General features: G+C 46.7%; 1 protein-coding gene across 1 annotated transcript; it reads left to right on the forward strand.

The window, feature by feature from the left end:
• Positions 1 to 10: 10 nt before the first annotated feature.
• LOC106322096 lies at positions 11 to 754 on the forward strand (the record flags this gene model as incomplete). Its single annotated transcript, XM_013760270.1, has 1 exon — positions 11 to 754. A coding segment is annotated over exon 1 (729 nt), but the record flags the coding sequence as incomplete, so codon positions are not given.
• Positions 755 to 758: the final 4 nt, after the last annotated feature.

Below are 758 nucleotides of genomic sequence, written 5' to 3' on the forward strand. Positions count from 1 at the left end.
TTCTGTTTTATTTGGTTTTTCAGGAATGAATCTCGGAGTGAAGATGGTGCAGAAGAAGGTGGCGGTTCTCTACCATTACCCTTGCCACGACGGTGTCTTCGCCGCCTTGGCAGCTCATCTCTACTTCTCAGCGAACTCAATCCCTTCCCTCTTCTTCCCAAACACAGTCTACTCTCCAATCACAATCAGCAAGCTTCCTCTCCAAGACATCAGCCATCTCTATCTTCTCGATTTCACAGGACCTCCCGGTTTTGTCCAACAAGTCTCTCCCAAAGTCAACAACGTAGTCATCCTCGACCACCACAAAACCGCTATTGAGAGCTTGGGCGATGTCTCTTCCACTTGCAAGAACGTTACCAAAGTTTTGGATATAGGGAGAAGCGGAGCCACCATTGCGTTTGACTATTTTACTCAGAAGCTGAAGGAAGAGTCTCGAGGAAACTGCAGAGAGATGGATGAGTTCAAGAGAATGAGACGTGTTTTCGAGTACATTGAAGATGCGGATATCTGGAAGTGGAACTTACCGGAGAGCAAAGCGTTCAACAGTGGGATCATAGACTTAGGGATCGAATACAATTTCAATCAGAACAGTTCGCTGTTTCAGCAGCTGCTCTCGCTGGATCATGACACTGTGATCAACAGAGGGAGAGAGAGTTTGTCTAGGAAACGTAAACTGATTCAAGAGGCGCTGGAACAGTCTTATGAGATTGTTCTTGGAGGTGGTGCTGAAGAGTTTGGTCGGTGTTTGGCTGTAAATG

This window comes from Brassica oleracea, unplaced genomic scaffold (assembly GCF_000695525.1).
Source record: "Brassica oleracea var. oleracea cultivar TO1000 unplaced genomic scaffold, BOL UnpScaffold06469, whole genome shotgun sequence".
Lineage (NCBI taxonomy): Eukaryota > Viridiplantae > Streptophyta > Magnoliopsida > Brassicales > Brassicaceae > Brassica > Brassica oleracea.